The sequence below is a fragment of the Schistocerca americana genome, chromosome 3, assembly GCF_021461395.2.
Source record: "Schistocerca americana isolate TAMUIC-IGC-003095 chromosome 3, iqSchAmer2.1, whole genome shotgun sequence".
Lineage (NCBI taxonomy): Eukaryota > Metazoa > Arthropoda > Insecta > Orthoptera > Acrididae > Schistocerca > Schistocerca americana.
Genome location: NC_060121.1, coordinates 520,550,477 through 520,577,672, shown reverse-complemented (window position 1 = coordinate 520,577,672; position 27,196 = coordinate 520,550,477). Strand labels below are relative to the sequence as shown.

General features: G+C 40.6%; 1 protein-coding gene across 1 annotated transcript in view; it reads left to right on the top strand.

Moving 5' to 3' along the window:
• Positions 1-388: 388 nt before the first annotated feature.
• Positions 389-27,196, top strand: part of LOC124607183 (39S ribosomal protein L21, mitochondrial) — a 42,239-nt gene continuing 15,431 nt past the window's right edge. Inside the window, exons 1-2 of the mRNA XM_047139402.1 lie at positions 389-661; positions 5,741-5,860. Coding sequence (XP_046995358.1) covers positions 571-661; positions 5,741-5,860 — 211 coding nt within the window. The 5' untranslated portion in view covers positions 389-570. The remainder of the gene's footprint in view (positions 662-5,740; positions 5,861-27,196) is intronic.

The following is a 27,196-nucleotide window of genomic DNA, read 5'->3' as shown; positions in this document are numbered from 1 at the left end:
GTAATTTATTTGTTAAAGAATTATAAGCAGCTACCTTCTTATCCCTATCGCTATAGCCCCTACTTTTGATTTTCCACAAACATGCGTGATTCCTATGCATTTTGACAAATTCTACAATGAGCTGTCTAGAACACTGACGTTTAGCTGTCATTTTAATATTCAATCTGCACACAAACTGACGAGAAACGCCTGACTGAACAAACAACTGAATCGAACTCGTATTAGCGCCGGACAGCTTGTCTGCGCAGAAGTGATTCGAACTCACAGGTTTCAGCTATTTCGCTAAAACCTCGAACTATATCTTCCAGCTATGCGCACATCTGAAACCTGCGCAAATCTCCTGTATATGTGCAACGACCTGTCTGCGCAGCTGAACGTGCACAGACCAGTGATCTCTATACTAATATTGAGATCACTGGCACAGACAAATTGTTGCACGTCTTTGGTCTGAAATGTTTACAAAACAAAGCATGGGACACAGTGTACTGCACAAATAGTTGTGCGGAGAAGCATTAACCAAATATAGTTTAAAAAAATACTGCTTGTGGTTTTCATGTTGATTATTACGTAATGGCATTGGCTACAATATGTAAAAGTTTCGGCCGAATCTCATTTGGTACCCATAAATGGGTTAGTAAAAGACAATTTTTCCCCATAGCAGGTTAGTAATAATTATGATAGTATGCTAGTAATTATTGTACTTTTTCAGAACGAATTGTAAAGTTACATTTGATGACAAGAAACATAAACTAAGCAGTGTATTTGCCATATTGAAGCAGTGATTCTGCTGTTAGTTTTATTGCTACATCTTTCTTAGTAACAAATGTTAGTGCACAACTTCTCAGCTCTAGCGAGATTAGCACGGAACGTTTTACGTAGCATCCATTTGTGCGCCTCCTAATTATTTGTGTAACTCGAATTCCATAGCCGATGCCCTTTTTGTTGTGAGCATTTACCTGGTTTATTTCCATTGAATGCGACGTTCAGTACATGTCGTTTACAATGTTTACGAATTTGTTGTAGGTATGCAACTACAACCATCCATACGTAACAATCTTATAATTCTAGATTTGCGCCCTGAAGTACCTGACAATATAAATTCAAGGCTTTGAAATTCCCCGTAGCTGCATAGAAATTGATAGTTGTTGTAAAGTTTCATCACACAACATTAGTGTATATTAAACAGGCGCATGTTGTTGCAGGTGTATGTATCCTAACTACTTCCTTAGATAAATACCAATGTAATCAGGTAAATATTAGCAATCAGCAAGTGTTACACAACAGCTAGGCCTATTTAACATAATGGAGGAAACAACTGGTTTACCAAAGTACAGATTTTAATTTTAATTTGTTATGTTACATATGGCTGGCACAGTCATTGCTAGCAGTAAGCAGTACACTCATATATTATTATAGTATACAGATTAAGTAAGAGACTTGATTTGCATTCAGGAAAACTGGGTTCCAGTCACAGAGAACTTGTATGAGGGTGATGAGAAACCTCTTCACCCACTTACATTTATGGTTCACTGTGTAGTTTCTTGTGGTTGAACCCTCACTTAGTGAATACAAATACAGCGTCTCTGCTGAATGCAAATACTGTGGCTTCTGCATATTAATTTCGGAAACAGAATGCTTTCCATCCCATCCCCACTTCAGTGTTAATAGGAACATTAACCACTATCATTTGTTCCATTTAGGATGACAGCAGTCGGCAGAATCAGAGATTCTGTAGGTTCCACCCTCAACCTCTGCTAATAACTTACAAAAGAAGATGCAGTGGGTATATTTTTACCAGTGATTTTATATCATGATAGTTAGTTACATATCGTGAGAAGTTGAGGTTTTTGGGTGATGGCAAACCACTGAGATCCACCAACAATGTGTAAACTACATCCTAGTTTTTAACCATGAACCTTGCATTAAATAAAACATGCGGAATACGCCATATAATTGGTATTGTTTGTCGGCCATTGTGGCCGAGCGGTTCTAGTTGCTTCAGTCTGGACCTGTGCGAGCGCTATGGTCGCAGGTTCGAATCCTGCCTCGGCCACGGATGTGTGTGATGTCCTTAGGTTAGTTTGGTTTAAGTAGTTCTAAGTTCTAGGGGACTGATGGCCTCAGATGTTAAGTCCCATAGTGCTCAGAGCCAATTGGTATTGTTTTCTTTGGAACTACTGGATACCCAAAAACAACGTAACCAAAAAAAGCCAATTCAGTTGTAAAATTGTTATCATTGTAGTCACTAAATCTTTATAGGTAAATTAAACTTGATAACATCCAGCAACTATGAAACACAATATCTGTAAAATTATAGCTAATTCATATTTAAAATTTGTATCATTACTTTAAGTGAACCTAAACAAGCCAACCACAAAGTGGTGTTATCTTCAAAATAGCAAACCAGTTTTGACATAATGCTGGTATCATTATCTTCACTTAAAATATGTAGCTAAAATTGACTGCATGACAGCAACCAACCAGTAAGCAACAATGTTAACAAAATGTCCAGTTCTGGTGTAAAATTGGGGGGGAGGGGGGGGGGGACCAAAACTGTTTGAACATAGAACTGATATCATAAACTTCAGTTAACCTATATGGATGCAATGAACCATATGATACCCATCAGTCCTGTTTCTCACAAAATCCTAAGAACTTAATAAATACAGTACATAGCTAACATACCTTTCAGAATCATCATCATAAAAAATTAATCAAGACTTACTCAAAATAAAAATCGAAAATAAAACACTATTTAATATGCAAACCAAAACACACACAAAAAAATTAAATACATAGCCTATCTAATCACCCGAACCAAGCATCCATAATCCCCCCTCTCAAAAAAAAATCACTGAAATATCAAAACCCACCCTCCTCACCAACAAATATCTAGTTTCCTGTAATACCTATTGTGTAGACTAAAGTTAAGTTATACAAAAAATGAAAGAACACTTTATTTGAAATAAATCATAACAAACACAAAAGACTTAAATGCACAAAACTCCCACTGTTCTTCCAATACCCTCATTCCTCAATTCATACGAAAAGAGAGCTACATCCCCTCCACAAAATTCTTATTAAAAGAGACTTACCTACCACAAATATGCCCTCCCCTCCCCCCCCTCCCCCCTCTCCCAAGCCTGCCGTACCTCCCATAATTCAACTCATAACATTCAGTTTATGCGTTTTTCTTGTAAGTTTTAAAAAGAATTAAAATAGACAGTAAATCTCCTCTGTCAATAGTATTAATCCAAACAAGATGCTCTTCTGACCCTCGTTACAATAATTTTGGTTCCCAAGGGACACATACGTATCGAAGGCACCTTCAGTGCTGCACAGGGAGCATTTACATGTTCCAGTGACTTTTAAGAAAAGATTGCTTGAAGATACAAAGGAGGATGTTGAGAATGTAGGCAGGTGACAAAAGAGACCAAAGCTCAACAAGGACTGCAGTGCTGACCAATAAGTGCAATTATATCACAGCACCCCAGTGACCTTCCATAGTTTTCGTACAACCCTTTCCTTTTTTAAATTAAGTTCTGTGGTTCACAACTTCCCAATGAGAAGCAAAATGATCTGAAACTCTTACCAATGACTTTTGGTGTGAGCTTATAAACCACTGCAGGTTCCCACCACCTAAAAAGCAGGTGGTTTCCACACCCTATTACACACAACTCCTTTACCCTTCCCATATTCAACATTAACAAAAGTTGATTCATCAATCTCTGAAAAGCTCCAACCCCCTGTGATTGTACCATTGTCATAGGTTTACTGTAGTTTGATATTTGGTCAGTGTACTGTGACCAGAATCCAACAAGACTGGGAATGGCTCAAGAACCTGTACAACAGGCCGACCAGACAAGTTCATCACAACAAGTTGCCTGGGAGTAAATAGGTGGACGATAGCAACTGACAAACGACAAACAATAGAGACAGCATGATAGAGTAATAAGTCCAGCAAGTAAACTAAAATCAAAACTGGAGACATAGTGAATTTCGAACTAAGACGTATAGCTGTATCAGTACAACAGCACAGAGAAATAATGACTGACTGCTGAGGTGCTGGACTGCTGCCTTTAAAAAGCCACCGCGAGTACTGATAGGCTAGCACGACAGGAGTATCTTCACGTCGGCACTGCAGCATCACTCACAGATTGCTGCCTAGTGGCTGTCATCAAGGTCTGTGCATTCCACCGGGCTTTCAAACTCACTGGGTCATGATACTGGTTCCCTCTCCCCTGAAATGGGCACGTAGGGGTGGAAGCGCCCAGCATGAAGCTTGGGAAGGTGAAATGTTGTCACGTAAGGAGACTTGGCATTGAAGCCTGTCACTTGAAAGGAAGAGGCCTGGTTGTCAGGCAACACACTGGGGCAAGATGGTAGGGCTGATGATGGTCATGGGGGTGGAGGCCACAGTGAGGACTCCACCTCCATGCCTGCATCCGTGGGAGCCACTTGTGGTACACTGGAGTGAAAATTGTACCTAGGAGGGTAGGGGATCAGCAAGGGTGGGTGTTATAGATCTGATAGTGGTGCAGTCTGTTGGTGCAGGTGGAGTTGATTTGAATAATGGCACTCCAACGTCCTCGGAGTGTCAACTGTCGTAAGGCATCACCCATGGGTGGCAAGCACAGTAGCTGGCACCCACGAGGGTTTTGACCTGTTTCACCCTGTTGCTGTTGCTGCCCCACGGGTTTTACGAGCTTGGAATCCATGGGACACTGCTAAATGTTTACCTCGTCGACAGTTTCTGTGACCTGAATTTGACAAGACCGGGAACGACTTGAAAACCAGTACAACAGGCCGACCAGCTGAGGGCATCACACCCAGTTGCCGAGAGTAAACAGGCGGAAAAAATCAACTAGGGAACAACAAGCAGTGGAGAAGGCATGGGAGAGTAATAAGTCCAACAAATAAACTAAGACTGAAGGCTGAGATGTAGTGAATTCAGAACATAGACAATGATGTATAGCGATATCAATATAATGGTGCAAGAAATCATGACTGATTACTGAGGGCTGAGCTGCTGGTTTTAGGGGGCCACTGTGAATGCTGATAGGTGCGATGACAGCGTGTTCTTGCGGCAGCGATGGCAGTGCTCGCAGGTTGCAGCAGTTCCAAATAGCGGCTGTCATCAAAGTTTGTGATTCTGGTGGTCTTTCAGTCTTGCCAGGTCAGCATACCAGACAGCGCCCCATACTTTTGCAAAAATGGTATCACATTTTCATGTATTTCCTAGTTCAACATTCAGCTACTATATTGTAAAGTCAAATCTATGACAATAATACAGAAATCTCCAAATGCAAATTACAGATACATTGTGCCCGTCAGTTTTCCAGAAATGGAAATTTACCAAAAGGGAATGCCACATCAAACAGCGCCTACTTCAAAAGCCAACTTTCAAATACACCATCAAAATATGATGTCATATGCCTTAACATCATTATGTCATCAGTCAAAGCTGACGCACTGTGTCGAATGCTCCACTTGACCAGAGTTTGGTTGCATGTTGGTGAAATGAATGAATGAGATTTCAAGATAATAATTATAATTCTTGTTATAGCAATAACAGGAACTATAATTTGTATTACAGTATGTTACAGTAATGGAGCGGGAGCTCATAATGGTTTAAAGTGTTTTGGAACAGTGGTTTGATTTGCTTTTGGCATTTGTACTGTGTAAAATTTATTCTTGTTATTTATAGCATTTTTTTTTTTTTTTTGCAATAATTTTACAGGTTCAACAACTGTCAAATTTTCATCTTCTGATGCTAGGGCAAGGGCACTTACACAACCATCAGAAATAAAGCAAGAAGTTGTTGTCGATTCTACAGAAGCAGAAAATAAATTAACAAGAGGTGAGATTATCACTTCAGTACATGTATATGCTGTATATTTGAATGATATATGCAGGAAGGGACAGTGAACATGGGGCATTGTGCAGAGATTTTGATGTAGAGCACTAACAGCCTTTTTAACGAGAGCTAATCAGATTGCTTCTGACTGAGACAAAGTGTCATATCAGATCTGTGTCTGTTGCTGCAACTGGGAGATTGGGATGCTCAAATCATGGTCTGCACCTGAGTAGGAGGGAGAATGAAAGATTAGCTGAGCATCTTGCAGAAAGTGCAATGGAGGTGGGGGCTGCAAGCACACAAAACAAAATCCCTGTGATCACTGGAGTCATAGGGGCACATTTTTTGGGGTGGAGCCAGGTTACACACGACAGGCAATATAGAAGGAAACTGGAGCAAACAGAATCATTATGTAACAATTTCCAGAAAAATATAATTAATTTGTTTCATTGGAACATGAAGGGATTGTAAAGCAAGAACTTTCTAGTAAGCCATGAAGTTGTGGAAACTTCTGAAATGATAAATGGCATGTGCCCCTCTGAACACCAGATAACCACAAGGATGGAGAAGTTAAATATCAGGGATTACATAGTAGCATCATTTTGTGTAGAATTAACATGGAAAAAGGAGGAGTTGCAAATTATGTAAAAGTTGGACACAAAATTAAAAAAAAAAAAAGAATGAAACCAATACTCTTTGTGTTAATCAGAACCTAGAAGCGTGTGCTTGTGGGTTGTTACTGCAGAATACTTCTCTGATAATAGTAACAGTCTGCAGATCCCCTCCAGAAAACTTTCAGCTACTTATGAGAAATCTAGATGCATTATTGAGCTATTTGTCAGACAAGAAGAAACAGTTAGTAGTTTGTGGAAATTTCAATGTAGTTTTCTTAAACGATAGAGACAGGAAAAGTGAACTAGAATCATTATGTGGGTGTTTTGATATAATTTCACTAGTCAATTTTCCAACTCGTGCAGGAAGATAGTAGAAAACTGATTGGTGACATTTTTATAGGCAGTGCTCGAACTGAAACAATTAATCTGGACCCAGTGGTTAATGGACAATCTGATCATGATGCGCAGTTAATGTAAATAAACAGTATAGGACCTTACAGCCATGAGACAGGTTCATACAAAGCTGAGAGGCCTATTAATGAGAACAGAATACAATGTTTTAAGAGTAAGCTAAAAGGGGTGGTGTGGGATAAAGTAGACGTAGAAAGAGGTGCTAAAATCAAATTCAATTTATTCCATAGTAAATTTGTATTGATATTTGAAATATGCTTTCCTATAAAGTGATCCAGAAGGCCAATTACAAACAGTCATAGGTAATTAAAAGGACAGAACAAGTCAGGATCTGACATTTGGCGCAAACTACAATATTATTTTAAGGGAAGCCATTAAAATGTCCTGACTAAAATTAATCATGCTGATAATAAGATTAAAACTGTATGGGATATTGTCAAATGAGAGACAGGACAGCCAAAACTTAAATGACAATGTTGTGACTGATAATTCACAAGTTGCAAGTACTTTTACCAACTACTTTCTAAGTGTAGTAGCAAAAATGATTAAGCAGTTCATTTTGAGAAGCAAGAAAATATATTAAAAACTGTCATTCCACAAAACTTTAAACAACTAGAAGCAGCACCAACATCCTTCACTGAATTATAAAATTTCTAAGAAGTGAAAGTTAGGGTTCATATTCTTTATTAGTTGTTCAGCATCTGTACATGCAGTAAACTTTGTCAGTACCTTTAGTTATTTATATTACAAAATACGCATTTACATTGGTGTATTAGACATTTTTAAAAATTCTTCTAAAGAATAAAATGGGTTAGCCAGCAAGAAGCAGTGCAGTGTTTACAGAGTTTGTTATGTATTTGGATTGCTGTATAGGCATGACTGTTGTTTGTTTTTGCTAGTCTGTTTCATGGTAAGAGCAGAATAGTAATTGTCATTGTATTATAATCATGTTTTTGAGTTGTTACACTGAAATCTGGTTGTTCAGTGATTTTTTTGAATATGTATAGTAACTGCAATCTTATACTTCGTGAATGAAGACTTGCAGTGAGTTTTTCCAATTGTTCTTGCCATTACCATAGTTGCCTTCTTCGGAATTACAAGAGTTTTATTTATTTTTTGCTATTTCTTCAGAATATTAATTTGTATTTTAAAGTAGATCGAAAAAAGGCAAAATAGGCTGTCCTTACATATTTGAAGGTGACACATGACAATAGTCAATTTTCAAGTTTATTTCTCTTGATAATCTGTTACTTGATCTACAAGGGAGTTCCACATTAATTTGTCGCCAAGTGTAATGTCTCAAAATGTTACATTTTGTTTTTCATTTTTGCAGCCTTGGCTTAACTGAACCACATATTCTGCATCTTATTTACATTTACTAGTAACCATTTGCACTGAACCAGGGTGCTGCTCTTTCTTTCACCAATTTGCTTCTTTTGACAAGGTCTTCAGATACCTAGTTTACAGATGTGCAAAACTATAGACCTATATCTCTGACGTCGATCTGTTGTAGAATTTTAGAACATGTTTTTTGCTCGAGTATCATGTCGTTTTTGGAAACCCAGAATCTGCTATGTAGGAATCAACATGGATTCCGGAAACAGCGATCGTGTGAGACCCAACTCGCTTTATTTGTTCATGAGACCCAGAAAATATTAGATACAGGCTCCCAGGTAGATGCTATTTTTCTTGACTTCCGGAAGGCGTTCGATACAGTTCCGCACTGTCGCCTGATAAACAAAGTAAGAGCCTACGGAATATCAGACCAGCTGTGTGGCTGGATTGAAGAGTTTTTAGCAAACAGAACACAGCATGTTGTTATCAATGGAGAGACGTCTACAGACGTTAAAGTAACCTCTGGCGTGCCACAGGGGATTGTTATGGGACCATTGCTTTTCACAATATATATAAATGACCTAGTAGATAGTGTCGGAAGTTCCATGCGGCTTTTCGCGGATGATGCTGTAGTATACAGAGAAGTTGCAGCATTAGAAAATTGTAGCGAAATGCAGGAAGATCTGCAGCGGATAGGCACTTGGTGCAGGGAGTGGCAACTGACCCTTAACATAGACAAATGTAATGTATTGCGAATACATAGAAAGAAGGATCCTTTATTGTATGATTATATGATAGCGGAACAAACACTGGTAGCAGTTACTTCTGTAAAATATCTGGGAGTATGTGTGCGGAACGATTTCAAGTGGAATGATCATATAAAATTAATTGTTGGTAAGGCGGGTACCAGGTTGAGATTCATTGGGAGAGTGCTTAGAAAATGTAGTCCATCAACAAAGGAGGTGGCTTACAAAGCACTCGTTCGACCTATACTTGAGTATTGCTCATCAGTGTGGGATCTGTACCAGATCGGTCTGACGGAGGAGATAGAGAAAATCCAAAGAAGAGCGGCGTGTTTCGTCACAGGGTTATTTGGTAACCGTGATAGCGTTACGGAGATGTTTAATAAACTCAAGTGCCAGACTCTGCAAGAGAGGCGCTCTGCATTGCGGTGTAGCTTGCTCACCAGGTTTCGAGAGGGTGCGTTTCTGGATGAGGTATCGAATATATTGCTTCCCCCTACTTATACCTCCCGAGGAGATCACGAATGTAAAATTAGAGAGATTAGAGCGCGCACGGAGGCATTCAGACAGTCGTTCTTCCCGCGAACCATACGCGACTGGAACAGGAAAGGGAGGTAATGACAGTGGCACGAAAAGTGCCCTCCGCCACACACCGTTGGGTGGCTTGCGGAGTATAAATGTAGATGTAGATGTAGACAGAAAAGCAGTATCATCTGCGTATGTGTATGTCTTTGCATCTGTATTATCTTGTGTGTCATTTATTTCTACTAGGAATAGAAGGATACCTAATTTTGGTCCCTGTGGCACTCCATGTTGAACATCAAGTGTGTTTGATAACTGACCTCCTGAACTCACTGCCTGCTTTCTTTTATTGAGATATGATTCATTAGTTTCAGAGTTTTGCCACAAATTCTATAGTGTTGTAGTTTGCAGAGCAAAACATGATTCTCAACACAATTGAAGATTGTACTTAGATCACAGTAGATTAACTGTGTATGTGCACAGTCATCGAATGCTGATAAAATATCTCTAAGAGCTCTACAGCATGCATGCATGATCTGTCTTTCGTAACAAAACTGTGATGTACTTAACATCTTCTTTGGTTCTAGGTGCTCATAAATTTGTTTACACATGATGCTCTCAAAGACTTCAGCCAGTACTGGGATTAATGTGGTATTGATGGACTTTCAAATGAAATTCCAAAAAGTTGTTCCAACAGGGGAGCCGGAATATTCTAGTTCCTCAATGTTAATTTCAGCAAATACAATGAACATTTTTTCTTAAACCATTAGACATATGACTCTGAAATCTGGACAACGTTTTCAATGAGTATTTCTCTACAAAGTTATAATGTCATGTTAAGAAATATTTACTGGTTTTTGTTTTACAATTTTTTTTAATGTTGCCAGTTTTTTCTCTAAAACTTTGCATCTTTTCTTCTATAACTCTGTAATTACACAGTATTTTTTTACAATTTGTTGTAACAATGAAGGAAATGAAGTAAACAATATTACGTATAATTTTGAGCCCTCTACTGTTAGTAGTTTTTGAGAAAATGTTCCTTAAGTATGAAAATTTGAAACTTGCAGGAAATGGCGCCCAGAGTTTTTTAATACACTCGTGCTCCTTATGATGGATCATCAGCATCCTCTTCTGTTTCTAGTGTTAGTTTTCTTTTCACAGGTCTCTGCTTCCAGTTTGCTGCATGTTGCAGACTTTTGTCTCTTCTTGCTGCACCTTCATCAATTAGGTGCATTGTGGAAATAGTGTTGTGCCCTGGTTGGAAACCTAAACCTTTCAGCACTTCACATTTTGTGTTTCCAGCTTTGTATGTTGCAACTGCATCATACATTCCAAAGTGCAATGCTTTTATCTGTACAAACCCTGTTTTTGGAATCCTAATCCAAATTAAATTGTTCACACTTTCATTGGGACTCTGTGTTTTCCCAAGTAGGCACTCTTCCAATAAATTTGGCTGTGACAAATCTCTGAATATGGGCTTAATTGCATCAGTTACAGCATTTGGCAAACTGTTTTTACTGTCATATTTCTTCCCTGATTGGTACTTACACCATGAGCCATCACCTGTGGAACATACTGTATGTTGCGGGTGCTCATTTGTTGATGCAATATGAAAAAATAATGCCCATACTGCTTTCCTCATATGCTAGGTGCTTCCTGTATTTTGCCTAATTCCACAACCATAATACCTCTGCAATCTGTCAATTGTTTCATCTGTCAATCTCCCTCTTCCTCCAAGGGTCTTACTATCACTAAGCTTCTGGAATCCTAATGTCTGCTTCAGTTTGTGCAAGCGAGCCCCTATGTGCTTCTGCACATGTCCAGTGCATTCCTGTTTTTTAATGTGAATTTCATTGCAATAAGGTTTGAGTTCCTCCACAGTTTTGTATCCCTAAGGATCACTATCCCCTAGATAGTTAGTATATCGTACATTATACCACTCCTCTGATCTAGAAAATATTCTTTTCACTCCCTCTACTTCCATCGCTCCACTTGTGCCATGAAAATTGCTTCACAACCTTCATTATGTTGCTCCTTGGTATTGCCCTTACATGTACAATGTTTGGAGAGAATAGCATCATCAGTAACATTGCAACTGTCTCCACTGGTAGCTGTCACAACTCCATTTAAAGTTTTATGACCTCTAAGTTGCCGTGATTCATCTAAAGCAATGGTTAAATCTCTACAATTTCCATTATCAGTCACAGCCTCTTCAACTGCTTTCTTCATTGTTGCTTGTGCAACATCTTTAGCAGAAGATCCCACCAATAATCTAAACTTGGTTGGTGGTTTTGGCAAGTTCATAATTCCACATAACAGTGTCCCTGTACCACTGCCCTTTCGTGTCCAATGCAAGCCATACACCAGCCTAACATTTATGTCATACACTGTCTTCCCCCTGTTAACACTATGAGTAATACTATTAGAATTATAAAACGAAACCTCTCCACCAAATTTGTCACTCTTTAATAACATTTTACATGCCAAGCCAATGTGTGAAATTATTTTCAATTTGAGTCCTCTTTCTTTGCAAACTTGGTATAATACATTATGTTTTAAAATATTAGACAGCAAGGAAATGTTAATTATTTAATTCACATCATTACTGTCACTTTCGTAATTTTTAAATTTTTCTTTGCTGTCAAAAAGTTTCTTGCTAGAAGAAGTTTTCTCACACAGATTTGGAGTGTTTGGTGAAGCAAGCGGAACAACATCTCCCTGTGACACAACAAATGATTTCTTCTTCCACTCATTGCATCTTTTCTTATACACTCGATTGCTGAAATGTGGCATATTTATATCCACAAACCAAATATGTAACACAGATATGATGAAAATTCATCAAATATGCAAAATTGCTGAGCCAAGCAACAAACACATAGCAAACTTCGCAAGTCAACAAACACAGTATGCCATTTTTGTTTACAGATATGAACATACACCTGTCACAGAGATCAAGGCCTATATGTTGGAAAACAAAACAATGGCGAATTCTGCCAAGAAACGCTGCCTAAAGACTGTGAGTGATGCCGTCAGAGATAACACACCAACTCACTGTGGCCATTTACGGAGTGCAGCGCATCAACTTTGAAATGATAAAAAACACACTTAGAAGAGTGAGACTTGATTGTTTTAACCAAAAAACTCCTAATAATTTTATAATGAAAAAACCCAAAAAACGTTAATTTTTGCCATTTTCATCATTCTGGCTCCCCTTAATAAGCAGTGTCGTAAGAGATATATATATAAACAAAGATGATTTGACTTGCCAAATGAAGGTGCTGGCAGGTCGACAGACACACAAACAACCACAAACATACACACAAAATTCAAGCTTTCACAACAAACTGTTGCCTCATCAGGAAAGAGGGAAGGAGAGGGAAAGACGAAAGGAAGTGGGTTTTAAGGGAGAGGGTAAGGAGTCATTTCAATCCTGGGAGCGGAAAGACACCTTTGGGGGAAAAAAGGACGGGTATACACTCGCACACACACACACATATCCATCCACACATATACAGACACAAGCAGACATATTTAAAGACAAAGAGTTTGGGCAGAGATGTCAGTCGAGGCAGAAGTGCAGAGGCAAAGATGTTGTTGAATGACAGGTGAGGTATGAGTGGCGGCAACTTGAAATTAGCGGAGATTGAGGCCTGGTGGATAACGGGAAGAGAGGATATATTGAAGAGCAAGTTCCCATCTCCAGAGTTCGGATAGGTTGGTGTTAGTGGGAAGTATCCAGATAACCCGGACGGTGTAACACTGTGCCAAGATGTGCTGGCCGTGCACCAAGGCATGTTTAGCCACAGGGTGATCCTCATTACCAACAAACACTGTCTGCCTGTGTCCATTCATGCGAATGGACAGTTTGTTGCTGGTCATTCCCACATAGAATGCGTCACAGTGTAGGCAGGTCAGTTGGTAGATCACGAGGGTGCTTTCACACGTGGCTCTGCCTTTGATCGTGTACACCTTCCGGGTTACAGGACTGGAGTAGGTGGTGGTGGGAGGGTGCATGGGACAGGTTTTACACTGGGGGCGGTTACAAGGGTAGGAGCCAGAGGGTAGGGAAGGTGGTTTGGGGATTTCATAGGGATGAACTAAGAGGTTACGAAGGTTAGGTGGACGGCGGAAAGACACTCTTGGTGGAGTGGGGAGGATTTCATGAAGGATGGATCTCATTTCAGGGCAGGATTTGAGGAAGTCGTATCCCTGCTGGAGAGCCACATTCAGAATCTGATCCAGTCCCGGAAAGTATCCTGTCACAAGTGGGGCACTTTTGTGGTTCTTCTGTGGGAGGTTCTGGGTTTGAGAGGATGAGGAAGTGGCTCTGGTTATTTGTTTCTGTACCAGGTCGGGAGGGTAGTTGCGGGATGCGAAAGCTGTTGTCAGGTTGTTGGTGTAATGCTTCAGGGATTCTGGAGATTGAGTCTCCCACTTCCAGCTCCACTCCCTCCAAAACCCCAAAATTCCAAGCAACACAATCTGGCACCACAACACCCTAATTCAGTAGTTAACCTTTCCTCCAAACCTCTTTCCCAATCCGAAACCTCTGTCCTATCCAAAGGCCTCACCTTCAGCCCCTCCCAGATTCAACCAAACAGCCCTCGTCAAAGATTTACTGTCCTACACTCGTACTCTCTGCTGGAAGTATCACTTTGCCACGAAGAAAAATGATCCTAATCCTACCCCTAATGATCCAACTCCCCAAGACACTATCCAAATTGAACCCTGCCTGGAACAGTTCCGTCCTCCGTCACAGCGGGACCCACCTCCTCTTCCTCAAAATCACCCTCTCCAAACCTTCCAGGAATTTCTGACTTCCAGCCTTGCCTCTCAGTCCTTCTTAAAAAACCTTAATCCTACTCCCAACATCACCACTGCTGAAGCCCAGGCTATCCGTGATCTGAAGGCTTACCGGTCCATCATCATTCTTCCGGCGGACAAGGGTTCCACGACCGTGGTACTTGATCGTCGGGAGTATGTGGCTGAGGGACTGCGTCAGCTTTCAGACAACACCACATACAAAGTTTGCCAAGATAATCCCATTCCTGATGTCCAGGCGGAGCTTCAAGGAATCCTCAGAACCTTAGGCCCCCTACAAAACCTTTCACCTGACTCCATCAACCTCCTGACCCCACCGACACCCCGCACCCCTACCTTCTACCTTCTTCCTAAAATTCACAAACCCAATCATCCCGGCCGCCCCATTGTAGCTGGTTACCAAGCCCCCACAGAACGTATCTCTGCCTACGTAGATCAACACCTTCAACCCATTACGTGCAGTCTCCCATCCTTCATCAAAGACACCAACCACTTTCTCGAACGCCTGGAATCCTTACCCAATCCGTTACCCCCAGAAACCATGCTTGTAGCCATTGATGCCACTTCCTTATACACAAATATCCCGCACGTCCAGGGCCTCGCTGCGATGGAGCACTTCCTTTCACGCCGATCACCTGCCACCCTACCTAAAACCTCTTTCCTCATTACCTTAGCCAGCTTCATCCTGACCCATAACTTCTTCACTTTTGAAGGCCAGACATACCAACAATTAAAGGGAACAGCCATGGGTACCAGGATGGCCCCTTCGTACGCCAACCTATTCATGGGTCGCTTAGAGGAAGCCTTCTTGGTTACCCAGGCCTGCCAACCCAAAGTTTGGTACAGATTTATTGATGACATCTTCATGATCTGGACTCACAGTGAAGAAGAACTCCAGAATTTCCTCTGCAACCTCAACTCCTTTGGTTCCATCAGATTCACCTGGTCGTACTCCAAATCCCATGCCACTTTCCTTGATGTTGACCTCCACCTGTCCAATGGCCAGCTTCACACGTCCGTCCACATCAAACCCACCAACAAGCAACAGTACCTCCATTACGACAGCTGCCACCCATTCCACATCAAACGGTCCCTTCCCTACAGCCTAGGTCTTCGTGGCAAACGAATCTGCTCCAGTCCAGAATCCCTGAAGCATTACACCAACAACCTGACAACAGCTTTCGCATCCCGCAACTACCCTCCCGACCTGGTACAGAAACAAATAACCAGAGCCACTTCCTCATCCTCTCAAACCCAGAACCTCCCACAGAAGAACCACAAAAGTGCCCCACTTGTGACAGGATACTTTCCGGGACTGGATCAGATTCTGAATGTGGCTCTCCAGCAGGGATACGACTTCCTCAAATCCTGCCCTGAAATGAGATCCATCCTTCATGAAATCCTCCCCACTCCACCAAGAGTGTCTTTCCGCCGTCCACCTAACCTTCGTAACCTCTTAGTTCATCCCTATGAAATCCCCAAACCACCTTCCCTACCCTCTGGCTCCTACCCTTGTAACCGCCCCCGGTGTAAAACCTGTCCCATGCACCCTCCCACCACCACCTACTCCAGTCCTGTAACCCGGAAGGTGTACACGATCAAAGGCAGAGCCACGTGTGAAAGCACCCATGTGATCTACCAACTGACCTGCCTACACTGTGACGCATTCTATGTGGGAATGACCAGCAACAAACTGTCCATTCGCATGAATGGACACAGGCAGACAGTGTTTGTTGGTAATGAGGATCACCCTGTGGCTAAACATGCCTTGGTGCACGGCCAGCACATCTTGGCACAGTGTTACACCGTCCGGGTTATCTGGATACTTCCCACTAACACCAACCTATCCGAACTCTGGAGATGGGAACTTGCTCTTCAATATATCCTCTCTTCCCGTTATCCACCAGGCCTCAATCTCCGCTAATTTCAAGTTGCCGCCACTCATACCTCACCTGTAATTCAACAACATCTTTGCCTCTGCACTTCTGCCTCGACTGACATCTCTGCCCAAACTCTTTGTCTTTAAATATGTCTGCTTGTGTCTGTATATGTGTGGATGGATATGTGTGTGTGTGTGCGAGTGTATACCGGTCCTTTTTTCCCCCAAAGGTAAGTCTTTCCGCTCCCGGGATTGGAATGACTCCTTACCCTCTCCCTTAAAACCCACTTCCTTTCGTCTTTCCCTCTCCTTCCCTCTTTCCTGATGAGGCAACAGTTTGTTGCGAAAGCTTGAATTTTGTGTGTATGTTTGTGGTTGTTTGTGTGTCTGTCGACCTGCCAGCACCTTCATTTGGTAAGTCAAATCATCTTTGTTTTTAGATATATATTTCCTACGTGGAATGTTTCCCTCTATTTTTATATATATATATATATATATATATATATATATATATATATAATTTTTCCCACGTGGAATGTTTCCTTCCATTATATATATATATATATATATAGACACACACACACACACACACACACACACACACACACACACACACACACACACAGCGTGATTCAAAAAGAATACCACAACTTTAAAAATGTGTATTTAATGAAAGAAACATAATATAACCTTCTGTTGTACATCATCACAAAGAGTATTTAAAAAGGTTTTTTTTCACTCAAAAACAAGTTCAGAGATGTTCAATATGGCTCCCTCCAGACACACGAGCAATATCAACCCGATACTCCAACTCGTTCCACACACTCTGTAGCATATCAGGCGTAACAGTTTGGATAGCTGCTGTTATTTCTCATTTCAAATCATCAATGGTGGCTGGGAGAGGTGGCCGAAACACCATATCCTTAACATACCCCCATAAGAAAAAATCGCAGGGGTAGGATCAGGGCTTCTTGGAGGCCAGTGATGAAGTGCTCTGTCACGGGCTGCCTGGTGGCCGATCCATTGCCTCGGGTAGTTGACGTTCAGGTAGTTACGGACAGATAAGTGCCAATGTGGTGGCGCTCCATCCTGCTGAAATATGAATTGTTGTGCTTCTTGTTCGAGCTGAGGGAACAGCCAATTCTCTAACATCTCCAGATACTGTAGTCCAGTTACAGTAGCACCTTCGAAGAAAAAGGGACCAAAAACTTTATTGGCTGAAATGGCGAACAAATGTACAACTAAATGAAACTTTATAGCTCCCTTAATTCGCCGACAGATAGTGCTTAGCTCTGCCTTTTGTCGTTGCAGAGTTTTAAATTCCTAAAGTTGTGGTATTCTTTTTGAATCACCCTGTATATATATATAAATAAAAACAAAGATGATGTGACTTACCAAATGAAAGTGCTGGCAGGTCGACAGACACACAAACAAACACAAACATACACACAAAATTCAAGCTTTCGCAACAAACTGTTGCCTCATCAGGAAAGAGGGAAGGAGAGGGAAAGACGAAAGAATGTGGGTTTTAAGGGAGAGGGTAAGGAGTCATTCCAATCCCGGGAGCGGAAAGACTTACCTTAGGGGGAAAAAAGGACGGGTATACACTCGCACACACTAAGGTAAGTCTTTCCGCTCCCGGGATTGGAATGACTCCTTACCCTCTCCCTTAAAACCCACATCCTTTTGTCTTTCCCTCTCCTTCCCTCTTTCCTGATAAGGCAACAGTTTGTTGCGAAAGCTTGAATTTTGTGTGTATGTTTGTGTTTGTTTGTGTGTCTGTCGACCTGCCAGCACTTTCATTTGGTAAGTCACATCATCTTTGTTTTTAGATATATTTTTCCTACGTGGAATGTTTCCCTCTATATATATATATATATATATATATATATATATATATTTATATATATATATATGCTTAAACGTTCACCCAATGTCCTTACTGACGTATTTTTCCAAAATATTCAAAAAAGTATTGTACATAGAAACAATTTGCTTAAGTATATTGCAGCTTGGTTTCCAGAAGGGGTACTTGACTGAGAATGCTATTTATACATTCACTCATCAAAGAGTACAAGCTTTAAATAATAAAATATCACAATTTGGTATTTCTTGTGACTGTTACAAAGAATTTGATTGTGCAGATCATGTTACTCTCTTACAAAAAGCCACATTTTATGGAATTGATGGCTTTACACACGGTTGGTTTCAATCATACTTGACAAACAGAATGCAAAAGGTTGTGCTGAATAATTCAGACAGTATTGGAAAGGTAGAAAATTTAGTGACTGGGGTAAAATCATAAAGGGAGTCAATTTTGGGCCCAGTCCTGTTCCTTGTATATATGACTGACATTCCACTTAACATTCAGCAAGAAAAACTGGTACTTCTCACGCACAGTACTAGTGTCATAACAAATCCTGTTAGAAGGAAAGCAACAGAAGGGTTAGTAAGTGATATTTTCCAAAGAATTATTAAGTGGCTTTCTGTAAATGGACCTTCACTAAAATTAAAAAAAAAAATACAACCAATTCTGCACAACAAATAGTCATACCAGTAATTGATGTAACACATGAGCGGGAGGCAGAAGTAGGGTAGAATGTTCCAAATTTTTTGTGTACATGTGATAAAAACTTGAACTGGAAAAGCATATTACTGAGCGTCTCAAACAATTATGTTCATCTACTTTAGCTCATTGTATAATTTCTAATCTGGGAAACAAACATATCAGCCTCTTGACATACTTTGCGTATTTCCACTCAGAAATGTCGTAAGAGAGAATTTTCTGGGGTAACTAGCCACTCAGAAAGTGTTGAGTGTGCAAAGCGAGCAGTAAGAATAAGTGTTAATCCAGGGATGTTACTTTGGTATGTCTTCAAGGAGCCATACATTTAACTGTGTGGTCACAATATTTTGTATTTGCTAATGAAATTCGTCATATATAATCTATCACAATTTGAGAAGAATGGCAAGATCCACAACTACAGTATTAGAGGGAAAAATAACTTTTGTTACCTTATTAAAGCTACCTGTTAGAAAGGAGTTCAATATACAGCAGCAACAATCATTTATCATTGACCCAATAATATAAAATATCTGATAGGTAGGAAAGCAAATTTTGAATCTAGTCTGACGCGTTCCACATCATTACGAAGTGTCGTATTCATGATCTATGGAACAAGTATTAATCTAATCTAATCTCCTGCATGAGTCCTTACACACACACACACACACACACACACACACACACACACACACACACACACACACACACAAACCACTGTGCTTGTAAGCAGGTGTTAACTGTTTTCTGTTACATGTTTCCTTGTGCCACTCACTGGTTCTCTAAAGATAAGTGGTTACCTTTTCTTATTTTATGTATTTTTCATCCAAGAATTTCCATTATTGTTATAAAGAATGTTACAGAATATTCATAGAAATAAGACGCACTCATCAGGAACAGGACCAGAGGAAGATTGACAGAAAAATTTACAGTTTGTACCTCATAATAATGTCTCTAACACTTTGACAAAGGAGCAGAACTGTATGTTTATTTTTATTAATGAAGTTCATGCCTTATCTGTCTAATAAGGGAATGGTGCAATACAACATGTCAAAACATAATCACTGTGTTTAATGCTTATGTTAAGCAGTGCGTAAACCTGATTTTGCTTCGAAAAATCTGACCTGATTGCATAAATGGATCAAAGACTTAAACAAAGTAACAAATACCCACAAAACTTGAACTTGTAAAACTGTGGAAGAAAAGCTGTCCTAAAGATTTACTGGACAGGGTGTCCATAAAGTCTCATTACCTTCCGTTAATAAACAACTAGAATAAATAATATGAACAACAGTTTCTTACAGGAGTTTTCTTGAGATATGAACCATGTAGAGCTGCTCGTGAGAGGCACAGCACTATTACTGATGAAGATCTATGAGACTGGACCCTCCAAATTGACAACTGAGATGCACATTGCTGATTTCATGTCTACTTTGACATAGTTAAGCAGAGTCAAGAAATCATACAGTATAGGAAGTCACAAAACAACAAATTTTACTTCAAATAAAAGTGTAGAGGAATGCCATTAATTTGTAGCTGATGTGAAGAAGAAGCTTGCTGTTATCCCCACACTGGGTGTTTCTAATGCTAATCAGTCAGATTTCTTAAAAGAACCATGAGCAAACTGCACTTTATCATTTCGAGGTGAAAAAAGACAGAATCTTTTGTGCAGTTGATTAATGCAGTGGCACATTCATATACAACAATGACAGTGATAAGTATGAATGGATTACTGTTTCTGCAGCTGTAGATCTATCTTCAGGGGTCTTAAGGTATATTAGCACCAAAAATAAAAAAGGACTGTTTAGTGGGAAAAATTCTTATAATCAGCCTATCAAAATCTGAGAAAATACGAAAGAAGAATTTTTCACATTTCATTCCAAACAGTTTCTAACTAGTTGGAGAAATTAATTCATTGCTTAACTGGACTCTTGGCCTGGACATAACGATGCCTCTGTTTCTCTGGAGGATGATGAAAACACTATTGATACAATTCAGATTTCAGCCAGAACAACCAATGCAACACACAATAAAGAAGTTTTTCGACTGTGGAAAGTATTTTCAAGAAAATTTTTGGACAGTGTAATTTCCAGTAGCTCCGTGTCATTTGAGGTTAATCTGGAGAACAGAATTCTTAAATTTCAGTCATTTGTGCATTATCATTCTACATTGCCACATTTTACAAATTGTTTTAAGTATGCTCAGTATGCAGTATGATAAGTGGAGCAACAGCCAGGACCATGTCTTTCTCCACTGCAATTTTGTCTAAATAAAACTAGTAATTACTGTAACATGCCTGAGAACGTTAATTTTGCTTTTGTTAGATGTCCTTGGCTTATGAAAAATGTTTGTTTTCCTAATTCAGGTGATACTTCACTCTATTGTGATGACTATAGGGAATAAACAAGGAAGTGTTTCATTGCTACTAAAATGTACCCCTGACCCCAATTTAGAACATCATAGCAATTGTGATGACTGCTCTAGAAAAAGACAGCCCCAGGAAAAAGGGTTATTATAGCAGGAGACCTAAACTGCAGACTAGATGAGCACAATTACAGAAGTAGGGAACTACTTCAGATGATAGCTGAAGAGGGATTCACACTGGTTAACAAGAGAGAAAACAGCACATACTTCGCACACAATGGTAGCAGCACCATAGACATAATCCTTTACAAAGGCAACAATCTCAAAATAACGGACCACATGGTGATGTATTCCACTGCAGAGACACCTATAAAGAAACACTGTCCAGTGACAACTACCTTCAAAATGAAGGAACCTAAATGTACACAACAGAAAACAAAGCACACGAGAAGAACCTCCAGAAAGATAGTCAAGAATAAAATATGCGAAAATGGAGACAAGCTTACTGTCTTTGAAAACAAAATACAGGAAAAGGACCTATATGCTGCAGCAACAGCGCTAGGAGACATAAATAAAGCTGCAACCACTGTAACCAGTGAGAGAAATGCAAAGAGGTGGTTCAATCAGCAGTGCTACACAGAGAGAAGAGAGTCTTATTAGCTCTCCATGTGGCCAAATGCACACAAAAACAGGACAACCTGATCACATATAGCAGACTCAGTAAAGAATACAAGAACCTCCTAATGAAAAAACGAGACAGTTTCACAGAACTCGAGGCTAGAAGAATGGTGGAAGAAGCAAAAGAAAATCCCTACATAGCTCTAAAGCCACGACAGTCACAGAAAATGGGGAAAATAGGTATGCCAGTCTGGGAAGACCACTTCACCAACATCCTAAATCAACCAAGAGTCAACGAAGCTCACGAAACAACAAGACAATACAAAGACATCAGAAGATTCACGGCAGAGGAAATTAGAAACACTATATCAACACAGGAGAATAAGAAGGCAGCAGAGCCGGATGGGATATTCAATGAACACATCAAGGCGGGCCCAGAGGTTTTAATTCCAGCAATCACAGACATGATGAACTTAGTCTGCACTCAGGATGAATCCCGAAGCGATGAAGAACCTCGACTGTCTGAATGCTGTACAAGGAGAAAGGAGAACCACATGACCCAAACTTGCACCAGGGAATTCCACTAGAGACCAACATCCTTGAAATACTGACAAGCCTAATGAATATAAGACTAACAGAAGAAATCAATAACAAGATCCCAGAGGAACAATTTGGATTCAGGAACGGCCAAAGCACCCCACACACAGTCAACAACCTCATAGATAACATAGAGGAGAAAATAAGACTCCTGAAAGGAAAATTCCACACAGTTCTTGTCGATTTCACAAAGGCATTTGACAATCTCAACAGCACCATAACATGCGCCAAACTAGAACAGATGGTGGAACAAAATGAGGAAGTAAGTGTCTTAACACACAACGTCCTGAGCAAAAACACCATCATAATATCAGACAATGTAACAACCTTGCAAGAAATTACACAAACAAATGGAGTGTTACAAGGAGACGCCCTCAGTCCCCTTCTTTTCAATGTAGCCACACACAACATGGTCCTAGCAATAAGAACTTTAGCTCCGTTCCTCAAGATCTTTATTTACACGCAGATGACATGGTGGTGGGATCACATGATGCAAATGAACTACAGAAAGGAGTAAATGCTTGTGGAACATGGGCTGAACACAGTGGACTGCAGATAAACACAGAAAAGACTGTACATATGGTCTTCAGGAAAGGAGGATGCCTATCCATGAAGTACAAAATATACCTCAAACAAGAACCTCTACAAACTACGAACAGCTTCAAATATCTGGGCGAACAGTTCAGACAACAGCACGCTCATACAGAACACAATACAGTGAGCAGGAGCCGCAACCAAAGCCATCTATGACATCAAGTCACTAGGCAAACTATCCCTGGATACAGCCATTGCCCTCTTCGATGCCACAATCATTCCTATTCTAACATATGGAATAGAGATAACATTGGGAAAGCTAAGCTATGGAGACCTACTATGAATGGAAAAAGTGAAAGCCAGATTCCCAAAGGCAGCCCTCGGAATTTCCAAGTACACCAAGTCAAGACTAGTTAGTGTATGAACTCGCGAGAGAAACATTTCTAGTAGAGGACCTGAGATGGAAATTCAACTTACCCTACACAGACAACTGGAAGAAACTGTGGCTAGAGAGGGAGAAGAAAAGGAGGAGATACGAGGTGTGGCTAGAAAAAAACTGGACTAGTACTGGTGAAACAATAAAACGAATGCAATAAGGCTGAAAGTCGGGTGGCCTGTCACGTGACTCTCGCTCCGCCTACTGCTCGAGTTTCATCTGCCTCCTGCACTCAGTCTGGCCGTGGCGTCTGTTTTAAGTAGTTGACATTTTGTCTGTGCGTCAGAAAATGTTGAGTGTACAGAAAGAACAGCGTGTTAACATCAAATTTTGTTTCAAACTAGGAAAATCTGCAAGTGAAACGTTTGTAATGTTACAACAAGTGTACGGCGATGATTGTTTATCGCGAACACAAGTGTTTGAGTGGTTTAAACGATTTAAAGATGGCCGCGAAGACACCAGTGATGACACTCGCACTGGCAGACCATTGTCAGCAAAAACTGATGCAAACATTGAAAAAATCGGTAAACTTGTTCGACAAGACAACAAGTCAACTCCTGTTAACTCAGACACTGCTCTGATTGTTAAACGGCGATCTTGTCGAACAAGTTTACCGATTTTTTCAATGTTTGCATCAGTTTTTGCTGCCAGTGCGAGTGTCATCACTGGTGTCTTCGCGGTCACCTTTAAATCGTTTAAACCACTCAAACACTTGTGTTCGCGACAAACAATCATCGTCGTACACTTGTTGTAACATTACAAACGTTTCACTTGCAGATTTTCCTAGTTTGAAACAAAATTTGATGTTAACACGCTGTTCTTTCTGTACACTCAACATTTTCCGACGCACAGACAAAACGTCAACTACTTAAAACAGACGCCACGGGCAGACTGAGTGCAGGAGGCAGATGAAACTCGAGCAGTAGGCGGAGCGAGAGTCACGTGACAGGCCACGCGACTTTCAGCCTTATTGCATTCGTTTTATTGTTTCACCAGTACTAGTCCGGTTTTTTTCTAGTCACACCTCGTATCGTCAGAGTTCTACTCTTCTGAGGTCATGATGAACAGAACCTGGACTGGCGCAAACCAGGAGCTGAGACACATCATAAATTCCATGGCTGCCATCACATAATCTGCAGGGTGAAGACGTACCACAACCCACACTCTATATGCATATGTGAACTCTGTGGAAAACATTGTGACCGATACCACGTACTAATGTGTAGAAACCGTCTGAAATCAATCATAGACCTCTTTGTTAAACAATGTATCTTAATATGCACAACTTGCGCTCAATAAAGTTTATTATTATAAAATGTACATTATTCAAAAATCATCATAAGAACTGTGCTGCAGAATTACTATAAAATGATGTGTGTGTAAGAAATACTCATTTCAGTAACTTAAAGTCGAGATTGATGGAAGTCATCCGTAATATAACATTAAATATTTCCTCGATTTATTTTCCTCTTTTGGTCACCTTTGTAAGAATTATGTATGCAACAATTTAGTTGTCGATTCGAACTGCCTCTTACTCAAAACATTAATGATACATGGCATTTTTTGTATGGTTTAGGTTCATCAAATTCGCTTGTGTTACTCCGGATATTAGCACCAAGCGGCGCTATGCTCTCTTCTCATGGCCGGTCACGCATAGGCTGGAAGGATTGTACAAACTGCTGTCCTGTCATAAGTGGTTCTTCATGCAACAGATTTTATAAAATATGTGCACTGTGTCTTAGCAGCTAAAATTTGGCAGTGCATTTGTTTCACAAAAAATTTCAGCTCGGGTTTCGACACGTCAGATTGGACATTCCATTATAATATAATGTCGTGTGGCTAGGGCCTTCCGTCAGGTAGACCATTCGTCTGGCGTAGGTCTTTCGAGTTGACGCCACTTCAGCGACCTGCGCGGCGATGGGGATGAAAGGATGATGATTAGGACAACACCCAGTCCCTGAGCGGAGAAAATCTCTGACCCAGTTGGAAATTGAACCCAAGCCCTTAGGATTGACATTCTGTCACGCTGACCACTCAGCTACTGGGGGCGGATGACATTCCATTCATAAACAACATTGATAAACCAAAACAGTATGATAATTGCTTACTGACTGTGTTGTTCCTCCTTTGGAACTCAGTACAGTTGCTATTCTGCATAGCATGGATTCGACAAGTCCTTGGTAGGTTTCTGGAGGTATGTGTGTGGGATTAGTGGTTTGTAGGTGCAGAGCTGGTGGCCAGTAGCATTCCAGATATGTACCACCGAGTCAGATCAGGCGAATTTTGTGACCATGGTATGAGCCTGTCTTCATGCCTGAGATTAATACCAGAAGTCTCATGAAGCCCAGGTAGGTGTCCCTCATAGCATAATACTGCTTCCATCATCCTTCGCCCACTGCATAGTGTATGTTTCAAGCAGTGGTTTGCCCGCATAACCTATGTTACACAGGGAGTAAGTCTCTGACCTCTCCATTCTGCGATGAGGCATGGACGTCCGACACCTCGTTGCCTGCTTGTGGTTTCACTGCCCTTCAACCACTTGCCACAGACGTTTACATTGGTAGCATGCATACAGCAGACCAGCTTCGCAGCTTACAAAATGCTTGTTCCTAGGTGCTGGGTAATATGTAACAATCTGGCCTTTGTCAAATTCGATTATATCAGCAGAGTTCCCCATGTGCAACCAATATTGTCACTAGGATGATTCCTCATTCATCTCTGACCCGCTCATATGCTTTCCTTGCCATGTGTGTTCCTGCAGCACCACCAGACAACATTCAAATTCACATTGGGCATTGGTCATAATGACCTATTTCTTATTGGCTTCTGTCTCGGGTTGTTCGGCTGACATTTGTTTAACAATTTTCCTGAAGGTTCACCATCATGAATGGCTGGTATTGTTGAAAGGTTCACCCTCCATTGCTGGTTGCAGTGTCATTTGCTGCAGTCCAAGAATCCAGGATCTGTTTAGCTTGAGGTTTTCTTCAATCTTGTTGAAGCTATTTTCTTGTTCGTGAACTTTTGTGGCTTCCCTGAACAAGTGTGACAGCTCTTTCCCGTAAAAAGAAGCTTCATATCATGATCAGTCTATCACAATACATGCTTCACTAAGTTTGATTTATCTACTGGCCCCAATCTGCAACATCTTTTGTGTACATTGATACTAGCATTGCTGGATTGTCCAGTCATTCCAGCATAGACTTTTCCCCATGTACATAGTATGCTGTATATTCGTGACATTGTGAGTGGGTCTCTTTTGCCTGTTGCTCATCTGAGAGAGTCTTTGATTTTCTCGTTTGGTTTGCACTGTATATGGCCACTTCTGTCCATCATTTTGGGGATGTATGGCAGAAAAGCTGTACCTGACATTTCTTCTCCCAACATGTCACTTCTCCAAGTGCCAGGTTTTGTGACATTTCCTACACAACTGGTGGAGTATACATTGCCCGTCAGATGGCATTCCAGGTGTTTCATCTCATGTCTGAGCTACTGCAGCTCATATATTCACCTTGCAAGTATCGGTCAGTTTTCAATACTTTCTGTGTCCCGGGTTCCCACCATTCCTTGTAACTGGCACATCTAGTAAGGGTAGCTGTTGGTCCTTTTCTGCTTCCACAGTAAATTTTATGTTGGCATGGAGACTGTTCAGATGTCTTAGGAAGTCACCTAACTGTTCCCCAGCATGGATCCACCTGAACGTATCATTGCTGTACCTGTACCACATTTTAGGTTTATAGTGTGCCAAGTCCAGTGCCTGTCTTTTGAAATCTTCATAAAGACACTGACAACCACTGGTATCAGTGGACTGTCCATGGTGATGCCTTCCAGCTTTTCTTAGAAATTGTGATTCCACATAAAGTGGCTTGTTATAAGACATGCGTGAAAGGGCTTGTTGATAT